At 43.0% G+C, this 23,385-nt stretch overlaps 1 protein-coding gene across 1 annotated transcript in view; it reads left to right on the top strand.

Annotated features, from left to right (window-relative positions):
- Nucleotides 1–17,355, top strand: part of parvaa (parvin, alpha a) — a 31,698-nt gene extending 14,343 nt beyond the window's left edge. The window contains exons 5-13 of the mRNA XM_017721032.2: nt 1,154–1,294; nt 3,471–3,586; nt 5,567–5,625; nt 7,918–7,937; nt 8,053–8,114; nt 8,205–8,273; nt 8,625–8,726; nt 13,195–13,267; nt 15,011–17,355. Of these exons, the coding sequence (XP_017576521.1) occupies nt 1,154–1,294; nt 3,471–3,586; nt 5,567–5,625; nt 7,918–7,937; nt 8,053–8,114; nt 8,205–8,273; nt 8,625–8,726; nt 13,195–13,267; nt 15,011–15,087 (719 nt within the window). The 3' untranslated portion in view covers nt 15,088–17,355. The remainder of the gene's footprint in view (nt 1–1,153; nt 1,295–3,470; nt 3,587–5,566; nt 5,626–7,917; nt 7,938–8,052; nt 8,115–8,204; nt 8,274–8,624; nt 8,727–13,194; nt 13,268–15,010) is intronic.
- The last annotated feature ends 6,030 nt before the right edge of the window (nt 17,356–23,385 follow it).

The raw sequence follows: 23,385 nt of genomic DNA, 5'->3' as shown, positions 1-23,385 counted from the left end.
AGTTGAACAATTGTCTCTATGTATGACCTATACAGTTGAACGCAGAAGTTTAAGTTATTATCCCAAATTATGTTGTATTGATCTTCTGAGTTCTTTTTTCTGCACAATTTCTACTGATTTTCTACTTATTTATACTCATTCTACGTATTAAGTTAAATTAAAAACATAAAACCCAAACAAAAAATATAAAATGTCCCATAACTTTTGCCAAAGCTGCTTTTTTTCTATTTTTTTTGCCAGTATGTTAGATTCAGAAACTCAACAGTAACTGTGCGTTAAAGTGGGTTCTCCGTAGAGGGCTGCGTTAACTTACTTTCACTTAGAAAAACAACACAGTATGTCATTAGACTGGGGTGCCCACACTTTTGCATATGACTGTATGTACCTGCAGTCACTGTTGCCCTCACTGGACACTGGTGGTGATGAAAACTGGAACCTGTGTTCTCTTTGTAGAAATCGTCTGATTTTCATGTTTATTTCATGTGAATTCTACAATCGTGCAGTAAAAATGTCTTGATATGATTGAAGGTAATAAATACGTTCTGATTAAACGCATTTGTTTGCTTCAAACATGGAAAAAATGTTTCCTTGTGGTCAAATTTGAGCAAATAAGATAAACAAAATAATGAATCAAATCAAATTTATTTGTGGCGTTTTTTACAACGGATGTTGTCACAAAGCAGCTTCACAGATTCCAGTAAAGACAAAGTTTTAACATGAATGTAAAACCCCAGGTGAGCAAGCCGGGGGCAACAGTGGCCAGGAGAACCTCCCTCAGAGCTGAGGAGGAAACCTTGGGAGGAACCAGGCTCACCAGGGGGGACCCGTCCTCCTCTGGTCAGACTACCTATAGAGTTATTATACTACTAATATTAATAGCAGTAGTGTTAGTAGTAGGAATAGCTGGGAGTCCATGAGAACATCAGTGTAGTTTTCCAGGCAGCTAACTAATGAAAGTAAATAACTGTATATGCTGTTCTTTATTACAGTGAAGGAACACCAGGCTTTCATTGTCCTTGCTGTTTGTAGGCTTAAAAAAACCTAATTGAGCACAAATGCATAAGTGATATGTCTGCATAATCACTCTTTCGCCTCATGTTGTTTTCTTCCTGTCGCCTTCCGAATTCTTCCCCATCTTTATTGGCCCCTTCAGAGAAGCTTGAGGGTGAGAAGCTGAACGTTGCGGAGGTGACCCAGTCCGAGATCGCTCAGAAGCAGAAGCTTCAGACGGTTCTGGAGCGCATAAACGATGCCCTGAAAGTCCCCACCCGGAACACCAAGTGGAACGTCGACTGTAAGCCTCTCGATTTCTCTGTCGAAGTGGGGGAAGTGGTTGGCGGTGGAATCTGAAAGTGAAGACCTGCGTTTTCTGACCTTGCAGCAACAAACAAAACATACAAAGGAATGTGTGATGGGTTTAAAACTCTGACTGACAAACGTTTGCTTTGCTTTTCAAAGCCTATAACACTTAAGGGGCCCTGTCACAGGCAGGCCTATTGAGTTTGTGTGCTTCCAGTTAGCTGAAGCAGAGAATGCAAGGCTTTTGTGTTGATCAACTGCCGTTTGAATTTTACGGGTCAGGGCATTTCAACAAGCCTATTGATTTTGCATTACATGGAAGTGATTTGTCGATCCTCTAATAGCGAGTTTAAAGCCTTTATAGAGATCCCAGCAAATGCCCAGCCGTTTCAAGTTCTGCGAGTGAGGAGGCTGTTGAGTAACAGCGTCTTCACTACAGCACCCAGATGATTAGAGAAGCTACAGTTTAGGGCTGCAACAAATACAAATTAGATAATAAAAATATTTGAATATGATAACAGCCGGTTATGTGGCTAACCGATACTTTTACCTCTTTTATGTAAAATAAGTGATCCTTATTAGTCCCACAAATGGGGAAATTTCACCTCCACATTTCACCCATCCGTGCACACACACACTAGGGGGCAGTGAGCACACTTGCCCGGAGCGGTGGGCAGCCCTATCCACGGCGCCCGGGGAGCAGTTGGGGGTTAGGTGTCTTGCTCAAGGACTCCTCAGTCATGTGCTGTCGGCTCTGGGGATCGAACCAGCGACCCTCCGGTCACACGGCCAGCTCCCTGACCTCCAGCCCACAACTGCCCCTGATGCAAAAATACATTTTGGTTTATTTTAGGCAACATTTCAGCGTCACGCTGGAATTTTCTTGATTTCTTTATTGAGCTAATTGCTCGACTTGCATTCTAACTTAGAACCCAGTAGAATGCAGTAGTGCTGTGTCTGTCAGTGTTGAGGGGTGAAACCACCAGAATCTCCACTATAGTTAGAAAGATGGCAGTAAAGGCTGTGTTCCAAATGCTCTTGGAGCTCTAATGTGACGGGATCATGTCGTTTTAATTGCTCAGCACAGTCCAGATAAGTCACCTGCTGTTCTGAATTGCTAGCAAACTCTGCTGCGTTCATTCCTAAGAGTATATGAGGGGAAACAGGCTAGCAAGCTGTACAGAGCAATCAAAGCTGTGCAGAAGTCATTCTTTGTTTAATTCTCAGTCGGAAAGTATTTTAAGCAGAAAATGTATTAAACAGAAAATTACACAAGTATAATGTCAAAGTTTTCAGTGCTTAGTTCATCCACTCTTTGCCTTCATTACTTTTTTCAGGAGACTCATTTTCCGTTTTTCAGAGAAACCTGCAGGGATATTTTTCCACATTTTTCCAAAGTTCAGTCTTATTTTTTTCGCTTCTCGTGATCCAGGCTGTCCGAAACTCTGGGGTGGTCAGTCCATCGTCCAGCTTCTTTGTTTGATGTGTCCGTCTCCTTTTCTCAGTGAGGTTCTTCTTGATCAGCTACACGTCCTTTCAGACCCACAGCGCTGAGTGGTCTTCTCACAGTGGAAGGATGGACAGAAACACCTGTGGATGTTTTCAGATCTGAAGCAGCTTGATCTTCTCCTCTCTCTCAGAGATCAAAGCTTTCAGTGCTGTTTGTCTGATGGGGCAGGTTTGGTGGTTGTGTCTCGTTTTCTCTGTAGCTTTTTGTCTTTTTTATTTTTTATTTTTTTGCTCCAGTTTTAGAAACTCTTGTTCCTGTTGGTTCTCCTCAGACACGTCCTTCAAAATGAATAACCTGAATGAATTAAGTTTGTATTGTAATTGTGCAAAGAAAACATGCTGCTATTATCATTATTATTATTATTATTATTGTTATTGTTATTATTATTGCACAGTATATTATGAAGGATAATTCATGTTAAACTCCCATTCGAGTCAGAGGGAAATAAACTGCATATTTTATTGTTTCTATCCTTCAGTTTTTTAGTAAATTGTTAAATACATTTAATCATTTGCTCAGTTAGTTGGTCACTAAACCAGACGGTCTCCCTTTTTCTCCCTTTTTCTCCCTTTTTCTCCCTTTTTCTCCCTTTTTCACCCTTTTTCTCCCTTTTTCTCCCCTTTTCTCCCTTTTCTCCCTTTTTCTCTGCTCTTTTGTTAAGCGGTTCATGCTAAAAGCATCGTCGCCATCCTTCATTTGCTGGTGGCGCTTTCTCAGCACTTCAGAGCTCCAATCCGCCTCCCTGACCACGTGTCCATCCAGGTGGTGGTGGTTCAGGTAAGAGAACTCGAATGGTCTTGACTGAAGAGTGACTGTGTAAAGATGCTTTAGCAATAAACTGGCTAAACTCTTAAATGTCTTGGCAGACAGCAGCTGTTTGTGCCTCTTGGTATGCTTTTCTCTTTTAATAGTGTCATCATCGTCATCATCATCATCACTTTTATTTCTATAGCACCTTTCCCTGCTCAAAGACGCTTTACAATCAAAGAACATCAACATATTAAACAAAATACAGGTAAACAGTCATAAATGGAACGACGAAAACTCAGTGGGAACAAGTCCGTCTTTAACAGAGATATGAATGAAGACAGAGGTTGCATTCCAAATAGACTGTGGGAGAGTATTCCATAAATTGGGAGCTACTACATTACATGATCGACCACCCATAGAAGCCCATTTAAATCTAGGAACATGAAGAACATATTGCGATCTCAAAGTGCGGCATGGGACATATCGATGAAGAAGCTCCGTCAAGTGTTGAGGAGCTGGACTGTGCACAGCTTTATATGTTATAAGGAGAACTTTGTACTGGACACGGAATGTAATGGGCAGCCAGTGAAGACTCTGAAGGACGGGTGATGTGGTCATTCTTTGTGAAAAGGTGACGATCCTAGCAGCGGCGTGTTGACCGTACTTTAACTTAGTGAGCATTTTGACAGGGAGGCCAGAAAAGAGACCATTGCAGTCGTCCAGCCGTGACGTCACTAATGCACGCACAAGCGTTTCTACATCGGCTTGGCTGAGAAGCGGTCGGAAAAATGGAAAAATGCTGTCTTAACAACGGAATTGATGTGGATGTCAAAAGAGAGCTTAGGGTCAAAGATCACTCCGAGGTTGCGGACGTGGGGAGCAGGTGTTACTAGAATCCCATCGATATTGATGCCAGGGACAGATGAGCTGGACATCACTGACTTGGAGCCAATTAAAGGCAACTCGGTTTTGCTGGCGTTCAATTTTAAAAAGTTCAGACTCATCTGTGACTTTGTGTCAGATAGAGCAGGTGGTGGTGTAGTCTGAACAGGGCTAATGCTAACTTACATCTGAGTGTCGTCTGCGTAACAATGAAAACTATAATTAAACTATGAAGGCGTAGTATTTGCCCAATTTGCCCAAGTAGTGAAGAGCAATGGACCTAAAACTGAGCCCTGTGGAACACCCTTAGTCACAGATGCCATAGAAGATTTATTATCCTGAATAGCTACATACAGATGTCTGTCACTGAGATATGAGGAAAACCAGGAAAGGGCGGATCCAGTAATACCAATGCATGTAATAGGTCATGAGATACGGTACCGAAGGTGGAGCTAAGATCAAGAAGCATCAACATACTAATGGCTCCTGAATCAGCTACACATAGATCATTGGTCAGTCTAAGGAGTGCGGTCTCTGGACTGTGCAAGGGACTGAAACAGGATTGAAAAGGTTCATATAAATGATCTGCTTCCAGGTGGGACTGCAACTGTGTTGTGACTCATATGTGAGGCACAGATGTGTAGCTTTTGTTTGTGTTCCAGGTTGCCGGTTTGAGCAGTTGTTGTTCTGATGTAACAAGTCCGTAGTGAACCTGTGCGCACACTCGTTTAGAAGATACTACAGTAAATCTAGGCATGGTGCTTCTTTTACACGGTGATGGAACACCTGGTAGCACAGAAAGCTCTGACTCCACATGCTGATCCGTTTTTACTGTGACCAACCCGGACCTGCACCCGTACGGACTACTCAGCTCTGAATCAGTTAAAGGAGATAAGGATCGAAGACACTGAGCAGAAAAGGGTTAAGAGGTGGAGGACAGGTGAATCAGGGGAATCACTACCATGAGTTCCTTCTGACTGGGGCTCAATGTCAAACTCAGCTGAATGGTTTTTGTTTCACACTTGTTTTGTGTGCGAGGTCCAGTGTCTCTCAGGACGTTTCTGAGTTTGTCCAGATGTTCCAATCACGTTTCTTGGCTCATGTTCTTTTTTTCTGTTTGTCCAGAAACGAGAGGGCATCCTACAGTCTCGTCAGATTCAAGAGGAGATCACTGGCAACACTGAGTAAGTCCATGCTGTTGTAATTTAATATACATTTTACACTATTATACATTTTATTGCATTTTACTGTTTTGAATTCAACGTGTGATTTGTGGGGGTTTATGTAGCAAAACCCATTCTATTTATCTTCTTTGTATTCTTTAGATTTACACAGGTTGTTTTTGTTTTAGTGCCTTTAAGACAGATATATTCTATAGTCTGTATATTCTGACTGTATTCTGACTGGCCGTCTGGTATTCTGCCTCATACAAACAGCAGCCTAGGCTTATAGCCGAGTAGGTGAGGCTACTCTAGGCTCAATATGTGGATGTATGTGTAAATGTGTTGGTTTTCATGAGTAAATGCTGCTTTTATAGCTTAGTTTGTATGGACTGAGGAGTGAATGTGACATTTTATGTTACGTGGAACTTTTAACATTGTTTACACACATTGGCCTTTGTTTCTCAAACCTTGGGGGAAGTTTATTGGGGGAAGTTCTCTCAGAGATGTTTTTCATTAAAGGGCCCTCTCAATTTCAGTGAACTTCACAGAAGAAGGACAAAACATTCTTACCTTGTAATGAAAATGATTTTCCAGGCATTTTTGTGCCGTTGCTGTTGTTTATTTTTACAGTGCAAAGTGTGGCTGGAGTTTTCAAATCATGCAGAAAGTGAAAAATGTTTATAATTTAGAATATAAAAACAATAAATTCATCGGAATAATTTAAATTAGTTTTTTAAGAGACTTGTGTATGTTAGGAAGTTGATAATCAAATCTTATACGATTTAGTTGCTACAAAACAAACGTTGCTGGACATTTCCGTTTGTCTTGTGTGTCCTTGTGATGAATTATAGTTTCTCTTTTGAGGAGTCCGTCAGCTGAAATCGGCCCGGTGCTAAATGATGGGGCATAAGACTCCATTACGTGTTGGCTGTGTTAGCCTTGTAGCTCCAGTTCATACACCAAAGATGTGAAACTGTGAAATTGTTTTAAATAATATGATGAAAGTGATCATGAGTGTACAACCCCAATTCCAGTGAAGTTGGGACGTTGTGTAAAACAAATAAAAACAGAATACGATGATCTGCAAATCCTTTTCAACCGATATTCAATTGAATTCACTACAAAGACGAGATATTTAATGTTCAAACAGATAAATTTATTGTTTTTTGTAAATATTCACTCATTTTGAATTTGATGCCTGCAACACGTTCCAGAGAAGTTGGGACAGGGGCGTGTTTCCCGCTGTGTTACATCACCTTTCCTTTAACACTCAATAAGCGTTTGGGAACTGAGGACACTGATTGTTGAAGCTTTGTAGGTGGAATTCTTTCCCATTCCTGCTTGATGTCCAGCTTCAGCTGCTCAGCAGTCCGGGGGCTCCGCTGTCGTATTTTGAGCTTCATAATGCGCCACACATTTTCAATGGGAGACGGTCTGGACTGCAGGCAGGCCAGTCTAGTACCCACACTCTTTCACTACGAAGCCACGCTGTTGGAACACGTGCAGAATGTGGCTCGGCATCGTCTTGCTGAAATAAGCAGGACGTCCCTGAAAAAGACGCTGCTTGGATGGCAGCAGATGTTGCTCCAAAACCTGTATGTACCTTTCAGCATTAATGGGCCTTCACAGATGTGCAGGTTACCCCTGCCATGGGCACTAACACCCACCCCCCCACACACACACCATCAGAGATGCTGGCTTTTGCTTGTGAGCGACTGAGCCTTTCAGGGACGCTCCCTTTATACCCAATCATGACACTCACCTGTTTCCAGTTAACCTGTTCACCTGTGGAACGTTCCCAACAGGTGTTTTTGAGCATTCCTCAACTTTCCAAGTCTTTTGTTGCCCCTGTCCCAACTTCTCTGGAACGTGTTGCAGGCATCAAATTCAAAATGAGTGAATATTTGCAAAAAACAACAAAGTTTATCTTTGAACATTAAATATTTCGTCTTTGTAGTGGATTCAATTGAATATGAGTTGAGAAGGATTTACAAATCATCGTATTCTGTTTTTATTTGTTTTACACAACGTCCCAACTTCACTGGAACTGGGGTTGTATTTTCATCGCATGTGCTGATGGACTCTGGGGGCTTTCTGTGTGTGTGCCTGTTTGTGTTTTGAGTCTGAAATTTTTTAAGAATCAGACCGGAATAAAACAAATATGCAAGGATTACAGGGTAAAATAAAAATCTTTATGTTTTAATTGTAATAATTCCTTTACTTTTAAGCCATATAGTGTCAAAGACTCGATTAAGGTAGAGCTTCATGTTTGTGAAACCTCCTCTGATCTCCCTTCTGTTTTTTTTTCTATAGGGCTTTATCTGGCAGGCATGGTGAGTGGGGGGGGGGGGGGGGTGACCTAATTGCCCAGTATTTACTACATACCCAGCTTGTTAATGAATTTGTTGTTCCAGTAGATTTCCAAAACGTTTTGTTTTCTCCCCGTAGAGCGCGATGCGTTCGACACCCTTTTTGACCACGCCCCTGACAAGCTCAGCGTGGTGAAGAAGGTAATGGATCTGGACAATTAACGTATTAGTCAGTAGTTTGAAACCGATACCACTTTATCAGACTGAAACTGCTGAACTCTCTCTGTGCAGACTCTCATCACCTTTGTCAACAAACACCTGAATAAACTGAATCTGGAAGTGGCCGAACTGGACACACAGGTATTGACCTGCAGCTGAGATTGGGTGAAGCTTTGAGCGAAAGGTGTGCGTTGGCTAAATCAGCACTTGGTGTTTATGTGGCTGTTCTGTGACTCATTAGCTTTCACTTCTGTTCCTGGCTTATACCATCAGGCCTCAGGGGCTGCAGCCAAGAAGAAATCATGTGAAACACTGGAATGTTTTAGAATGAGGTTGATTGTGTTTTATCTTAAATAAAATGAATCTCTGGCCGAAGCGGAGTCACTACAAAGCTTCGTCCATTCACGCAGCAGTAGTGTAGTCCTCTCCGTTACTGGTAGTTTGCTCCTGGTTGGTGTGTAATGTTGTGGTGTAATTGCTGTGTGTCTTCAGTTTGCAGATGGTGTGTACCTAGTTCTTCTGATGGGACTCCTGGAGGGCTACTTTGTGCCTCTCTACGGTTTCTTCCTCACTCCTGAGAACTTTGAGCAAAAGGTGTGAACTTGCTGAATCATCAATAAATGTGTTTACGATCACTTAATAATCTGATAACTGCAGAAAATCAGATTTTGTCAGTAATCCAAACGACACGTTGACATGCGCTTGAGTAATCATGTGAAAAACCTCTGGGTCTACGTGAATCAGACGGTGATCAGATTTCTGCTTTGCGACCAGCCAGTAAACTCACAGAAGACGACGTGACGGAAACGTAACAAAAACTCAAACTTCATGCCGCCTTTTTTTTTGTTTGTTGAGAAAAAAAAAACATTGCGCTCTTTTACCTAAAATTATGAATGTACATCATGTGGAAGATGAAAAATATTTAAATCCCTTATTTCATCAAGCATGCTTTACAAGACAGCAGTGCGTCCTGCTATGATGTCTGGTCTGGAGACTGTGGCTCTGTCTAAAAGACAGGAGGCTGAGCTGGAGGTGGCGGAGATGAAGATGCTGAGATTTTCGTTGGGAGTGACCAGGATGGACAGGATTAGAAATGAGCAGATCAGAGGGACGGTGAAGGTGGAGCAGTTTGGAGATAAAGCCAGAGAGGCCAGGTTGAGATGGTTTGGACATGTGTTGAGGAGGAATAGTGGATATATTGGCCAAAGAATGTTGGAGATGGAGCTGCCGGGTAGAAGGAGAAGAGGTGGACCTCAGAGAAGGTTTATGGATGTAGTGAAGGTGGACATGGAGATGGTTGGTGTGAAAGTAGAGGAGGCAGTGGATAGGGCAAGATGGAGGCAGATGATCCGCTGTGGCGACCCCTAAAGGGAGCAGCCGAAAGAAGAAGAAGAAGATTTCATCAAGCATGCAGTTTTTTGCTGCCGTCTCATAGCAGCGCTGCTCGCTTATTTCCGTTATCGCTGTCTGTTTTCACTCATGCACAGATGGAGAAATTTGAAAGAAATCAGAGTTAGAGTTTATATACACTGAGAAATCTGATTACTGGACTAAACTCCAGCTCTCGTTATTGGATTTCAAGACCTTAATCTGATCTAAGGAATCAGAGTGCTGTTTATATGACCATTTGAATAATCAGATAACTGCAGAAATCCGATTATGATCAGATTATTGAGTGCATGTGAACAAACTCAGTGACTGGTGTAAAAATTCATGAACTTTTGATTTGATTTTCAGTTTTGGTCAGTCCCTCAGTAGTTTTGCACTGTTTTTTTTTTGTTTTTGTTTTTTTTTTAAGCTGCATTGACTCGATACGTGTGTGTGTGTGTGTGTGTGTGTGTGTGTGTGTGTGTGCCTTGGTAATGAAAATGTTCCGGTACTGTACCCTTATTTCTGACAGTGTAGGGCTGGGCAGTATGACAGATTTTTCTCAGACACATCTGATCGAAGTCATTTTCACGAAGCTCATCACAATATTTATTTTTCCTATAGTTGGTGCCATCTGTTAAAATGATGTATGAAGTGCCATGATTTTTCATCAACATTTGCACTGCAGTCAGTCAAGCAGTTAAGCTGTCTTGGACTCCTGGTTTAGTGAGGATTAGGAGTTATGATCTCCCAGCAGCTGCTTCATAGGATGGCTCGCTCTTAGGGGCCATTCAGGCCTAAAACTAGTGTTTCATTTCTTATTTGTTTTGTGAGGAATTCTGTGGTGCAGCGCTGCATCCCTCAACCTCATCACTTTAACAGAATTTAACTGCAGTATCCAGCATGCATTACGATGTAAATACTCCCTCAAAGGTACAACACTTCTTTTATGGTATAGTTGTGCACCTTAAATCAGTTCCTCCAGGTGAAAAGTTGGTATTTGTTCCTTTTCATAAGCGAATGATTTAAAACAGAGCAGTAGAGTAAAAGCCTGGAGGCGAGGCGAGGCGGGGTGTGTGGAGTCAGTCCAGCTTAGAACAGATCATCTCAGTGGGTTATGGTTCAGTTATGTTCCCTGACTAAAGGGACTGAGATGGACCCTTGAGGGTTCCACCCCAGTGACACTAATATCTGTGTCACTTCTCCATTTCCTGCACGGAGGCAGATTGCAGATGTACCCTGCTGCTACATGCCCAGTTGGGCTGGGCCGGGCCGGGCCGGGGTGTGCTGGAGGTGACCCAGGCAGTTTACTACCCTCATTTCTAACATCTAGAGAAGAACATCTGTCTGTTGTGCCAGATATCATTTTAGTAATATTGCACGAATTCAAATGGTCATCAAACCTTCAAGATGCATCATCCGAAGGGGGATTCCCTTTAACTTCTTTTTATGAAAAGTCAGTGGGCTCTAAAGTGGAGATAACCAGACTGATTCTGAGTGCAGGCTCACAGGTTTTCAGGACAGCTGTGCAAGGCTACCATTTGAATCTGCTCAGTTGTACTGATTGTGTATTCTAAAGCATTATAATGTGAAGTGCTGAGGGTCCTGAGGGGGGATGGTGCTGTCAGCTGGCCCAGCAGAAAGGCAGCCGGCCGCCTGGGTCAGCTCCAGCACGCCCGGCCCGGGCCAACTGGGCATGTAGCAGCAGGGTACAGCTGTAATCTGCCTCCGCGCAGGAAATGGAGAAGTGACACGGAGATTAGCATTCAGCTGGAGAGCGAGAGAGCGAGATGGAGGAAAAGAGACAGATAGAACCCGTTACAGAGCCAGAATGCATGTGTGTAGCCATAAACGGAGAGAAAGAAAGAAAGAGATGGAGGAAAATGGAGCAAGTGTAGAAGAGAAAGCAGCGCTTGGCCTGAAGGAATCCCCCCTCACAAAACACATATTTACATTACGGCCACCAAAGCTGCAGATCTCTCACAGATGCTCAGTCACCAGCTCGCAGCTTTGCTGTGCTGCTGTTTGCTGTCCATCTTTCAGGACTGCTGGGTTTGTATTTACAGCAGAAATAAAGAGTGTGGTGCGCATTGATATGAGTTTCTGACACACGGCCCACATTGGGATATTCGGTGAGAGTCGGTCATTCCACACAGTAGAGTTAAGCATTCTGCAAAGCTCAGCTGTTCATATTCAGTCCCGTCTGAAATGCATCTGTTTCGTGGATTTTTATATTGGCGTAATCGGCGAGGACAGTAATGCCGTGATTCTGTGATCGGCTCATCTTTCGACTTTTTTTCTAACTGATCAGCTAATCTAATGATCGTGTTCCTGCTTCAGTGAGAAATCAACTACAAAAAATTATTTCTGTTTTTAGAGATAAGAGCTTTTAAATTTGTTATTAAAATTTATACAACAATTAGTTCCGGCCACGCAAGCTGATTGGTTGTTTCACCATAACATCGATAACGGAAGAACAGCTAAACAACCTGGAATCAGCCAGAAATGAACCCAACACCATTCGCCAGACGTGTCTGATCTTCAGAGTCTGACCAAATCAGACTGAGCCGTAAAACTGACCCAATATCAGGTTCAGCTCAGTTTGGTCAGTTTGTCCAGATCAGTATTAATGTTGTTTTGTTCCAGCCGGTCTGTGAAGCTTCTTACAGCCCGTTTAGTTTGGCGAATGGTGTTGGGTTCATTTCTGGCTGATTCCAGGTTGTTCAGCTGTTCTTCTGTCACAGCTGCCGACTGAAAAGCTGCTCAGTGGTGACGGCAGTTTGGGAATTTAGTGTGAGGGGCTGGAGAACGAACAGCGAGTGGGCGGAGCTCGTTACTCTGACGTAGCAACGAGCTGCTCGTTAAGGAGCTCTAATTAGGAGGAAGGAGCTGAACATTAAAACATATTAAAGCCGCGTTCACGGCCAGTTTATTCATTTCTTACTGTATTTATTTAACTGCTGTATTAAAGCAGTAGAGACACTCGAGGAGGGAGTTATCACCAATAACATCACGGCTGGGATGATCTACCGACACCAGATCACAGCCGGGATGGTATTTCAGGATAACACCCTCCCTCTCGGCTTCTACTGCTTAAAAATGCATGAACTTTATATTATTTATCACTTTCTGCTTTCTCAATTCTAGATTCTGATCATTGATCTTTCTCCATTTTTTTGTCGTTTATATCATTGCGAGTGAGGCAGTTTTTATAATCGACTGGTTAAAGTAGTCGGATCTTTTGAACTCTAATGTAAACGCTGCTGTGGTGACAGCATTGCTGGAGTAACCGTGTTTTTAAGGGTTAAATTCAGACTCAAATCCTCAGGGGTGTGAAGAAAAAGCGTAAACTTCAGCCTCTCCTTTCAGATGGCTGAAATGATCCGTCTACTTCCTGACAGCCAGGAACAGCACACCATTTCACCGTTTTCCCATCTTCCCCTCTGCTACACACTGTCTGCAGGAACAGCAGTCCACATCACTTCAATATGAATGTTCAGGTTAATGAAATCACAACCATGATGAACTGAAAATGGCCTGTTTTTGCGGTCTGGGATGGTGTAGTGGCCTTTTAACAATGATTACAACGTACAGCTCCCTCTTATTTCACCACTTTCCCACTGTAGAGCCCCGTTAACCTTCTCTTTATATTGAAAAGAACTGCTTTTACACGATGGCTTTTCTCCTGCTGCAGGTACATAATGTGTCCTTCGCCTTCGAACTGATGCAGGATGGTGGCCTGGAGAGGCCAAAACCAAGACCAGAAGGTAAATACAGCCCAGCTATTTAAGTGACACTTTTTAAATCCCACAAATGGGGAAATTTCACCTCCTCATTTAACCCGTCCGTGAAGTGAAACACCACATACACACCAGTGAGCGCACACACGCCCGGAGCGGTGGGCAGCCCAATCCACGGCGCCCGGGGAGCAGTTGGGGGTTAGGTGTCTTGCTCAAGGACACCTCAGTCATGTGCTGTCAGCCCTGGGGTTTGAACCGTTGAGCTTCCAGTCACAGGGCCGGTTCCCTGACCTCCAGCCCACGAAAAATAGGTTATTTCAGAAATATAGGCAAGACATTTTAAACTAACCTTCCTGTTTAATTTAACTTTAGACTCAAGTAATTCCTTAAAATGTGCTGTTGGTAAAAGGCTCTTGTACTGAAACGGCCAAATTGGAAAATGGCATCGCTTTTAAAAAATTGTGTCCGCTGTAGTGGAACTGACTTAATGCTGAGAGCAGCCGTGCCTTGGCTTTGCTGTAATAGCACTCAGTGATTGATTTGATCCTGCAGAGCACTGCTGGGGCCGAGCCTGACAGCGCTGTGCCGCCACATACGTACTCACATTCAATTAAGCTATAGGGTTACGACACTACAGAAACAATGGAGGGGGAGAGATGCGCTACTATGAATGAGTCCCTCTTTCCTTCTGTTTCCATTCTTCATTGCTCTGTTAGGTGAGGGTTAACCAGGTTACCGTGGTAACAGCCTCTTTTTTTTTTTTTTTTTTGCTCATTTATTCATTTCATGCAAACACTAATGAAACAGCAGAAGTCCCACACATGGGCATAACTGAACTTTTAAACATGCTGGGGGATGTGAGGACCTACAGTAATATTGCATTAATTGCGTCTAATATAGATGAGTGTTCTAAAAATGCAGCTGTTGAGCTGCACTGGTTGGACGCACGTAGCACGCCTGTACTAAAAGCTGACATCAAATAAAACTTTGGGTCTCAGGAAAAATACTATCCTGTCTCTTTTCTCCTCCGACTGGACACCAGGCGAAATAGCCTCAGACAAAAAGGCATCAGGTTAAGCTAAGCAGCCGCAGACAAAGCCCTGGGTGGTACCTGTAGCATTAAAAATTGTTTACATTATTATTAGATTAATTACATTTTTCTGTACAAATTAAAGATGATAAAATACTACAATCACCACTTTTACTGGAATGTGCAAATATTTTATTTGACAAATATTAAGCCTGAGCTCACACACAATCACTGCTGGGTCCACTTCAGCCTTGACTTTGTTCTTCTGTTTGAATTTCTTTCTTTAAGGTCCGTATATAATGTTTATGTCGTTTTATGTACCAAAAACGGTCATCGTTCATTTTTGTACTTCTTTCCTTAGTCCTGATTTACCCGTGCTACCTCTGTGTGGTGTGAGCGGCAGGGAACGGCTTGACCTTCGTTTCGGTGCTCATGTTAACATGCCAGCGCTTTCAGACTGGCTGCACATGCGAAGTGTAAGAGCGTCCCAGGTGTCGCACGACTGGTGCAGTATTTTAGAGAATAGAGCAACAGTCGACTCGTGGGTCACGCAGCAAAGTTCACTAATATAAGCCAAATCAATACAGATCAAAACAAAAAATGAATGAAAACTTTAAAAAGGCTGCCCTGCAATGGACTGGCGACCTGTCCTGTGTGTGTGTGTGTGTGTGTGTGTGTGTGTGAGAATGTGTTAAATAATCAGCATCTCTTTGATTTAATGCCTGTCTTTCTCTTTTCAGATATCGTGAACTGTGACCTGAAATCGACACTTCGCGTTCTCTACAACCTCTTCACCAGATACAGGCATGTGGATTGAAGAGATGACCAACAGACACACTACTGAGACCACTGACCACTTTTTTTAAACTCTTGGTGTAAAGACTTTTTTTTGTTTTTGTTTTAATAATTCTGTAGTTGAGATGTAAACACCATCATTTAGAGATGGTTCGATGCGTCTTGTAGAGAAACTTCCAGATTCTTTACAGTGGTGGTAGAAACCAAGGGTCCTAATGTCTACAACACAATTATAAAAGCATCAGTGAACCTACATGTGCCTCTCCGCCAGTGCGTCGGGCATCAGGCAGTGTATGCCATAATTTATGTAATGACTTTGTGAGGGAGCTTTTAGAGGCATTAGACTCTTCGTCTGGTTCCTATCACCACCACTGTGAACAACTCGACTGTGTAAAGTCTCATTGTAGTGAAAATATCACACCAAACCACTCCGAATCTCAATCATTTAATCATGCTGAATTTTTGAATAGGTGGACTTGTCCTTTGATGGTTCTAAGGAGTTACTACTACAGACGCTTTACCGCACTGTGTATGTGTGTGGGCTGCACAGTATGACCAAAACACTAGCACTGCCATTCTCTTGGTACTTGTAATGGGAACGTGTCTTACAGTGTATTGAAAACGAATGGTTGAATGAACAATGTGACGTGGTTAACGACTGGCCTGCTCTTTTTCTGACCAAAGTAATTAACGTGTGTATTACACAAACCCCTTCATTCACACTCGTCTGAATGCTGACAGCACACAGTAAAAACACTGAATGGCTCGTTCGCATGTTGAAGCCTTTTGCGATACCAAAGGCCAAGATCACAGTGACGGTTATCCGTGATGCATTATGCCTGCTGATCCAATAGCTGTGATGAAACTAATGTAAAAGATATTTTTTATTAGTGTGAATCTGAAGTGGTCACATGGCTGTGGCTTCGCGTGTTGAAAACACGGTATTCCTTACCTCGGTCCTGGGGAACTGTGGTCCCGGGGGGGCTGCTGAAGTACATTTAAAGGCAAATATCACTCTTTTTTTTTAATTTCTGCATAATCAATTGGTTGAGATGTAAACAGCCATTCAGAGTGGTTTGGTGTGAAATGCTCTGTTGTAGAGAAACAGTAAGAATTGTTCACAGTGGTGGTGATGGGAACCGGACGTGTGAAGCTCTGCTCCTTATTGGACGAAGTGGCTATGAATGTTGCCTGAGACATTGTTTTTATGATGGTTTTGGGCAGGAAATTTTATTTCATTATTTATTTATTTCCGGGTCTTCGTGGCTGAGAGGTACGTGCAGGGGGTTAATGGTCTAAGGGTCTCTAAAGAAAAAAGTTTTTTCAAGATTTACTAATATTTAACTGTTGCATAACATTACATATAAACACTGCACCTGTACATGTACCTGTGTAGTTTCACTGGTCATCTTGGATAGTGAATAAAATGGCCATATTTGTGCTGTAGACATTGCCTCCTGGTTCCCATCACCACCACTGTAAAGAAATCGGAGTGGGAACGTTTCTCTATGATGAGCCATTTCAGATCGGATCAATCCGGATGACTGTTTACATCTCAGCGACTGAATTATGCAGAAATGCTGACAAAATACTCTGAAAGTGACCAAACGGTGCAGGAATCTGGCCTTTGGTGCCACCGGCTTTACTGATATATCATTGCTGGCCTGTCAAACCCGTTTTAAATATAGTTTTTATACAGTTTAAAAATACCAGGTTCCCTTTACATTGTGGGATCTTTCATGGTGGAAATACCAAGAGAAAATGACTTGGAATCAAATGTTGTTATATTAACATACATTTAAGCTTAAGAATGTTTTGGCATTCCTTTATAACATTACCTTTTTAGAGCTTTACTGCCGATACGCTACAGAATATGCATATGGTTTTAGGCACTGCTGTCAACACAGAAATAAGGTCCTTCGTTTTCATTTGAACTTGATGTGCTTTAACTGTATAATACAAAGTGATTTGACTAACTTCTGTTTTCTGTAATGTAAGTGGTTTTCTCGAGGCTTACAAACCTGAAGTTCAGAACTGAGTCTGTGTGTGTGGAGCAGGGATGGTGCTTAAAAACCTTGAGTCCATTTTATTGCACATAGCTTATAGATTTTAAATAATAGCGATAAACTTAATTCTAACCTTGCTTAAGCTTCTATTATGATTCTGTGGGTTATGGTTTAAAAGGTGAGCTACTGAGTGATGCCTTTATTAGTGCAGATATTTAGAGTACTGTTCCATCTGTCCTCTTACCCGCAAGGTCTCAGGCCTCAATAAACTCGCCTGAATCATCTGCCCGTCTCTCTCCTTCCTTTTTTTCTTTCTCTGCTCTTCCTCAAGGCAGCCCTGCATTGTTCTTAAGTACTTTGTTTTGAGCAAAGTCTTAATGGCAGGTAGTGTGTCACTATGGAAAATTACGCCACAGCTGAATGGGCACCGTTTATAGCCGAGGGCCGATGGCTACAGTGAGTTTTAAAGCAAAACATGCCAATATTTCTGTTCAAGCATTTAAGGCGGTACTGGCCTTAAGCAAATCAGGTTGTGCTAAATGGTCACTAGGGGATTTCGTTCATTGCTGACCATGGCGTTCATGTTTGAAATGAGGCAGTGAGACACTCTGAGAATCCCTTATGATTACTGAAGGTTGGGGTAGTTTACCTCCTAGCAGGTCTCTAGACGCGGTCATTTGCTATCGGGTAGCGCTGTGTCTGGTCATCTTTCAGGCCCTTTTCACATGTAACAGCAATTCACATATGACTTCATAAAAGTCATTAATTAACATATAAATAGAAACAGTGTACATAAAATAAGAAGGAAATAAAATAAATTGGAATATGCTGAAGTGCTGAAAGCACTGGGAAAAGATGTCTTCAGTCTGGACTGATAGTTGGACAGATTTGTGGTATGATGAAGAACTCCTCTTTAGGTGACACTTTATTTTCAGGAGTGTATTACGGTCTTCAATAAAGAACAAAACAGTTTAGTCACTGTGCACTAAGCATTGTTCATTATGACCTTTGTCAGCGCAAATTTGGGGCAGTCGTGGGCTGGAGGTCAGGGAACTGGCCCTGTGACCGGAAGGTCTCCGGTTCGATCCCCAGAGCCGACAGCACATGACTGAGGTGTCCTTGAGCAAGACACCTAACCCCAACTGCTCCCCGGGCGCTGCGGATTGGGCCGCCCACCGCTCCGGGCAAGTGTGCTCACTGCCCCCTAGTGTGTGTGAATGTGTGTGTGTTCACTAGTGTGTATGTGGCGTTTTACTTCAGGGATGGGTTAAATGCGGAGGTGGAATTTCCCCTTGTAATACCTGCATTATTATCTGTGATAATGCGCACTATGCACATAATAAGACCTTATTATGCAAATGATCGTGCATGAATTAGCCACATAGTCTTCCGATGCTACCTAGAAACTATAAGAATAAATCGGTGCCAATTGTAGAATAGAATAGAATAGAATTCAACTTTGTCATTGCGTATGTCGCAGGTACAAAGCAACGAAATGCAGTTTGCATCCATCCAGAAGTGCTTAGCAGAAATATAAATATGTGTGTTACAATGTACAGTAAGTACAGTATATACAGGTTAAAATATGAGGGGGTGTAGACATGAAGGGGGTTATACAGGTTATAAACAGGAATGTACAGGTTATAAATATGAAGGGGAAAATTATAAAGTACTATGAACAGGTTATAAATATGAAGGGGGATAAGTATGCACTTATGAACAGGTAGAGTATTTACACAGTATATACAGTAATGGGCAGTATATACAGCAGATGTGAGTGGTGTTGAGTGGTGTGTAAGTCTGTGTGTTATTGGTGTGTGTTAGGGTACAGTCCAGTGTTATTTGTTTAGGTATCAGGAGGCAGAGGTCAGGAGTGTGACAGCTGTACATTAACAAATTGTGAATAGCTGATTAAGTCATGCGTAATCCTTTGCATAACAGAGTTAGGAAGGGCCCCCATCTACATTTGCCTTTGTGTCTTTGTATGAATTGTGTCTTTTAAAGTCAGTGCCTTTAAGAATGAGACATGTAAATGAGCTCTGTTCTGATTGACTGCTCTATATTGAGCCACATTCAAAAAGCAGTCTGTTTTCGTGTGATAGTGTCCATGTATGGACTGTATAGATCGGGGAGTGAATGGTACATTTTGACAATGTTTACACGTTACTCATGAAAGAAAGGGAGAGATTTTTCGCGATAAAGTGCTTACTGTGCATTATTACAGCTAATAATGCAACGTTAGTGATTTTCACATTATATACCTCACATTGTGTGCTTATGCAGGTGAATAAAGCTTAATGCACAGTGAATTAGGCCCCAGAAGGTGCTCTTTAAAATGAAGTGTTACACTGCCTTGCCACGCCTGGTTCTGTTTCTAGGCTCTGCTAGCTGACCAGTGGCCCTATTGATCTGAGACGCCTGTTAGGTCTGTGGGCCTGAGCCACCCCAGTGATTTATAGACAAGCAAGCAAAATTTATTTATATAGCGCTTTTTACAACAGGTGTTGTCACAAAGCAGCTTTACAGAACAATCAGTATTACAGAGAGAAGAGAAAAGAAGAAAGAAAATCTGGGTCCGAGCCCCCATGAGCGTCGCCAGCGGCAACAGTGGCCAGGAAAAACTCCCTAAAAGAGGAAGAAACCTTGAGAGGAACCAAGACTCAGAAGGGGGACCCGTCCTCCTCTGGTCGACACCGGACAGCAAACATTATTAGTATGAAGTTTTATAGTAAAGTGGGGAAAGAGAGAGATCTGAGGGTGAGGACTGCACAGCGCTGTACAGCAAGAAGCTCAGTGGTGGTCAAACCGGTCCAGAAGGCTGGTGAGCAGCGGCACCAATCAAGGCAGTAGAGGCAGCAGCATCAGACGCACAGGATGGGCAGCTGATCAGCTCGGCAGAGAAAGGAAAGAAAACACAGAGTCAGTTCTGTAAAGAGTGGCTGACCACAGAGTCAGTACTGTAAAGATTGGCTGACCACAGCTTACAGTATAACAGAGCAGCAGAGACTCCAGCAGGTCCAGACTTGACAGGGAGACTAATCACCAAATGCTTGACTGTACAAATAAGTTTTTAGCCTAGACTTAAAGACTGAGGCTGAGTCTGAGTCCCGAACATTAACAGGAAGATTATTCCAGAGCTGGGGGGCTCTGTATGAGAAGCTCCGCCCCCTGATGGAGCTTTATTAGTTCTAGGTACCAGTAGTGAGCAGCACCTTGTGATCTAAGTAGGCGTGATGGTTCATAGTGGGAGAGAAGGTCACTCAGGTACTGAGGGGCGAGTCCGTTTAGAGCTTTATAGGTCAGTAATAGAATTTTATAATCAATGTGGAATTTAACTGGTAACCAGTGCAGGGCTGATAAAACTGGACTAATATGGTCAAACTTCCTAGTTCTAGACAAGGAGCAGTGTAAACTCTTGAAGGGCCAATATAATGGAAAACCACGTTTTCTTTATTTTTTCAAGATGACGGTTTGTTGTAGCATGTAAACAATGTTTCATCACGGACCATTCACTTCCCAGCTCTATACCAGGGGTCCGGAGCCTGCATGTGGGTTTTTACTGCTCTGTTTCAGCTCCACAGCAGAGTTAGATTTGTAGGTAAAAATAAAATAATCCTCCTTTGCAGTGAAATAAAGCTCAGCTGGTCAATCAACACAGTTTCAACAACAAGTGGGGCAGTCATGGGCTGGAGGTTAGGGAACTGGCCCTGTGACCAGAAGGTTGCCAGTTCAATCCCCAGAGCCGACAGTCCATGACTGAGGTGTCCTTGAGCAAGACACCTAACCCCCAACTGATCCCTGGGCGCTGCGGATTGGGCTGCCCACCGCTCCGGGCAAGTGTGCTCACTGCTCCCTTGTGTGTGTGTGTGTGTGTGTGTGTGTGTGTGTGTGTGTGTGTTCACTAGTGTGTATGTGGTGTTTCACTTCACGGATGGGTTAAATGCGGAGGTGGAATTTCCCCGGTTGTGGGATTTTTTAAAAAAGTATCACTTAAATGGTCTTAAACACTGGAGTTAATGTATAACTGCTAATTCATCCTTTAACCCTAATGATTGACGCATAGACTGCTGGTCACCATAGCAACGCAACAGGTTCGCCTAGCGAGTGGCTAATGAAATGGCAAAGAGAGAGATTTAAGACAAACATCGATATTGCTGCCGGTTTCCTGATACGTTAATCTGCAATGAGAAACTGTCAAACGCTAAAAAGTCACGAAGCTGAAACTCAGCTTCTCATTCGCCAGTTTATTGCTCGAATTATCCCGTTCCACCTTAAATGGTGCAGTAGTTATATTCTGGTGCGTCAGGCACAATTTAAGGTGGAACGGGATAATTCGAGTAAGAAGCTGGTGAACGAGGAGAGACTTCAGCTTCGTCCAAAACCAAACATTGAGAGACACTTTACACAAAAGGGTTCAACTTTTGAAGAGAAGTTTTCTGCCAGTGACACAAGAAAAGGAGTTATACGTTACCTGAGCTAAAAGCTTAAAGCAGAGCAAAGAAAGTCTTTTTGTTTATATTTGTTAGCCTATACTAGTACGTTAGCACATACTGAGACATATTTCCGGCCAGAATGGTAAAACGTTACTTCAACAGAAAGTAAAGTGTGTAAACAGCCTGTTTAAAATTTGCTATTTTCAAAATTCACCAAAAATGATCATATTAACATGCACTATATTTTCACTCTCCCATCAAAATCACTGAATCCAGGTGTTCCAGTCACTTCCATGGCCACAGGTGTATAAAGCCGAGCCCCTCGGCCTGCAGACTGCTTCTACAGACATTAGTGAAAGAATGGGTCGCTCTCAGGAGCTCAGTGAGTTCCAGCGTGGTACCGTGATCGGACGCCACCTGTGCAGCAAGTCCAGTCGTGAAATTTCCTCACTACTAAATATTCCACAGTCCACTGTCAGTGGGATTATAACAAAGTGGAAGCGATTGGGAACGACAGCAGCTCAGCCAAGAAGTGGTCTGTCACGTAAAATGACAGAGCGGTCAGCGGATGCTGAGGGGCATAGTGCGCAGAGGTCACCGACTTTCTGCAGAGTCAATCGCTACAGACCTCCAAACTTCATGTGGACCTTCAGATCAGCTCAAGAACCGCGTAGAGAGCTTCATGGAATGGGTTTCCATGGCCGAGCAGCTGCATCCAAGCCTTACATCACTAAGCGCAATGCAAAGCGTGGAATGCAGTGGAGTAAAGTGCCGCCACTGGACTCTAGAGCAGTGGAGACGAGTTCTCTGGAGTGACCAATCACGCTTCTCCATCTGGAAATCCGATGGACGAGTCTGGGTTTGGCGGTTGCCAAGAGACGGTGCTTGTCTGACTGCATTGTGCCGAGTGTAAAGTTTGGTGGAGGGGGGATCATGGTGTGGGGCTGTTTTTCAGGAGTTGGGCTCGGCCCCTTTGTTCCAGTGAAAGGAGCTCTTAAAGCTTCAGCACCAAGCGATTTTGGACAATTTCACGCTCCCAACTTTGTGGGAACAGTTTGGGGACGGCCCCTTCCTGTTCCAACATGACTGGACACCAGTGCACAAAGCAGGTCCATAAAGACGTGGATGAGCCAGTTTGGTGTGGAAGAACTTGACTGGCCTGCACAGAGTCCTGACCTCAACCCCATAGAACACCTTTGGGATGAATTAGAGTGGAGACTGTGAGCCAGGCCTTCTCGTCCAACATCAGCGTCTGACCTCACAAATGTGCTTCTGGAAGAACGGCCAAAAATTCCCATAAACACTCCTAACCCTTGTGGAAAGCCTTCCCAGAAGAGCTGAAGCTGTTATAGCTGCAAAGGGTGGGCCGACATCATATTAAACCCTATGGAGCAAGAATGGGATTCACTCAAGTTCATATACGTATGAAGGCAGACGAGCAAATACTTTTGGCAATATAGTGTACATACATCCATTTAGCCTACAGCAGTTTACCCCTGCCCACTCAAACTGAAGTTATAAGGAGTGTTTCAGTCCTGTCTGCTTTTTGAATGAGCAATACAGGGCAGCCAATCAGAGCACACTTCAGTCTTAAAGGCACAGTATCAAAAAGCCTGTTGAATAATCAGAGATAAACGGAGGATGGAGAAGAGTTATGAAAAATCAATATTGTTAGTACATAAAACCACACAGCAGACCTCATTCACCAATAGGAAAGGTCCTAAGAAAAAGCCTACATCAGATTCATGACGTGATCTTAAACCGCAGCACCTTTGTGCTCTTGAGTGTGTGTAGATTCTCTTCTTACACAAGAACAAATCCCAAATAAGAAAACACTGATGAATGTGGTGAAAACTGTGTCAGTGGGCTATAAGAAGAAGT

Source organism: Pygocentrus nattereri, chromosome 8 (assembly GCF_015220715.1).
Source record: "Pygocentrus nattereri isolate fPygNat1 chromosome 8, fPygNat1.pri, whole genome shotgun sequence".
NCBI classification, from domain to species: domain Eukaryota; kingdom Metazoa; phylum Chordata; class Actinopteri; order Characiformes; family Serrasalmidae; genus Pygocentrus; species Pygocentrus nattereri.
The sequence above is the reverse complement of the archived record's forward strand: the minus strand, read 5'-3'. Positions and strand labels throughout refer to the sequence as shown.